Here is a 1826-nt window from a genome sequence, read left to right as displayed (position 1 = left end):
AGCAGTCTTCACACATATATAGACAGGCTTGTAATCACTGAATACAGCTTCAAATCACGTACTCGCCGGTCTCTAATCTTCAGTTTCAGTCTTCGACGTTTGCTGAAGGTTTTTTGGTGTGAGTGTTGTCTTCTTGAAGTATTATTGTCTCTAATAGATTTACAATGCAAGTTCTTCAGTGATCACTGAACATACTCAGTGAAGATCGCTGGAACTGAAAATACAGAAACACAAATACAACGTGAAATGAGAAAAGGGATTATCATCAAATTACTGAGAGAGAGGATCAACACAAATACGTTTTTCCAGTCCCCCTGGACCATCTATGAAGAACATTCCTGAACGATCATCATCTGCAAGCTTCATGATCTCATCGTATGCGTACTTTTGGTTGTAATTAAGGGAGTCTCGGGCATGTAAATGTTCTTCTTCCACAACTACGGAGTATTCCTCTTGTACCTCACGAAAACTTCCAAATTGTAAGTTGTATCTACATTTATCTTTGGAAGATCGAAATCATCAAGAGTTTCACCCATAGATTGTAGAAAGCTTGTGATGTCAGTTAGGACCATATTTCGAACTCGGTTAACACTTTCGCATTGTCGTCTATAATCTTCTGAAAGTGAATCGTAATGCTGATCCCACAACTTGCGAATATCTCCTGGCTCACAATAAATTAATATTGTCGCAAATAGCCTCCTTAGAGCTTTGGGAAACTGAAACAAAGAAGCCTTCACAAGACATTGTGATAAGTTATCGTCTGTCTCTATTAAGCCTCTCTCAAGTGCTGCTTTTCGGAATGTTGGGTATACTATGCTATTGACTGTGAATAGATCTTTAAAAGATGTAGGCCCACTAATATGAGATAAAAGAAGGCGTAGGTAGTATCGCTCTTCTTCGGCGAGATTAGCATAAACTAGTCGTCCTATCATTGATCCTTGTTTTCTCGGATTCCAACGACGTGCGATCGCATTCCATGTGTAATGTTTTGGAAAGTCTTTATTTAAATATTGTCTTGCACTCTCTTCTTCTTTATTTCTGTCAAAAAATGCAGTCAACATTGTTCGTTTACCACTCTCTCTAGCAACAATATCTGTCATTATATCATCATATCTGAATCTAACCATCTGCTTATTTGGAATATGGAGTTGCAAAGCCATCACATAAGGTTGAATTTGAGAAAGCGCAAAGCTAAAAATCCGCCACATTGCCTCCAGGGGGGGGGGGACATAATGCGCATCTTGAAACCTTTTAATCTCAATAATAACACTTTGTCCTTCGGGTGGATCTATATGCATAACTTGTTTATCATGAACCTTGTAAATATTTGAAGAGATATTTCAGAGATGTTACACTTGAGCAAGCCTCAACATTAATATGACAGTTGAATATCATTAACAATTTTGGGTTATACGAGACAACCCATTTATTATCCAGTGTATTTCCCCATACATTCACATCTCTTCCAATATTTTTCCTCCTGTATAACATATATGAATTCTCAGCCTGTGACGTTTTATCGTTGAATTGTCTAGGATATCTAAAACGACAGATTTTCGGCTCACCTTGCATGCAAGGATTGGACGGTCGTAAACGACCGCAAGGACCATGCATCATGTTAGATTCATTTTTCATCTATTGTAAAAGTATAGAAAAAGTATTCTGTAAGTCTTGACAGAAGAATATATTCCATAGAAGACAACAGAGGACTAACAACAGAAGCCCTTTATTCGAGAAGTAAAGTGTGACAGAACCTCTGATGTCTCTCACAGAGGTTCTGGAAAATGGTCCTCTGTCAATAAGAACATGCAAGTCAATTACAGCAG

The 1826-nt window shown here is 38.0% G+C and overlaps 1 protein-coding gene across 1 annotated transcript; it reads right to left on the bottom strand.

The window, feature by feature from the left end:
* Positions 1–437: 437 nt before the first annotated feature.
* LOC112505392 lies at positions 438–1208 on the bottom strand. Its single transcript, XM_025109307.1, has one exon. It carries the CDS (start codon positions 1206–1208, stop codon positions 438–440), a length of 771 nt encoding a protein of 256 aa, XP_024965075.1.
* Positions 1209–1826: the final 618 nt, after the last annotated feature.

The sequence above is a fragment of the Cynara cardunculus genome, unplaced genomic scaffold (assembly GCF_001531365.2).
Source record: "Cynara cardunculus var. scolymus isolate 2C unplaced genomic scaffold, CcrdV1 Un_Scaffold_10453, whole genome shotgun sequence".
Taxonomy (NCBI): domain Eukaryota; kingdom Viridiplantae; phylum Streptophyta; class Magnoliopsida; order Asterales; family Asteraceae; genus Cynara; species Cynara cardunculus.
The sequence above is the reverse complement of the archived record's forward strand: the minus strand, read 5'-3'. Positions and strand labels throughout refer to the sequence as shown.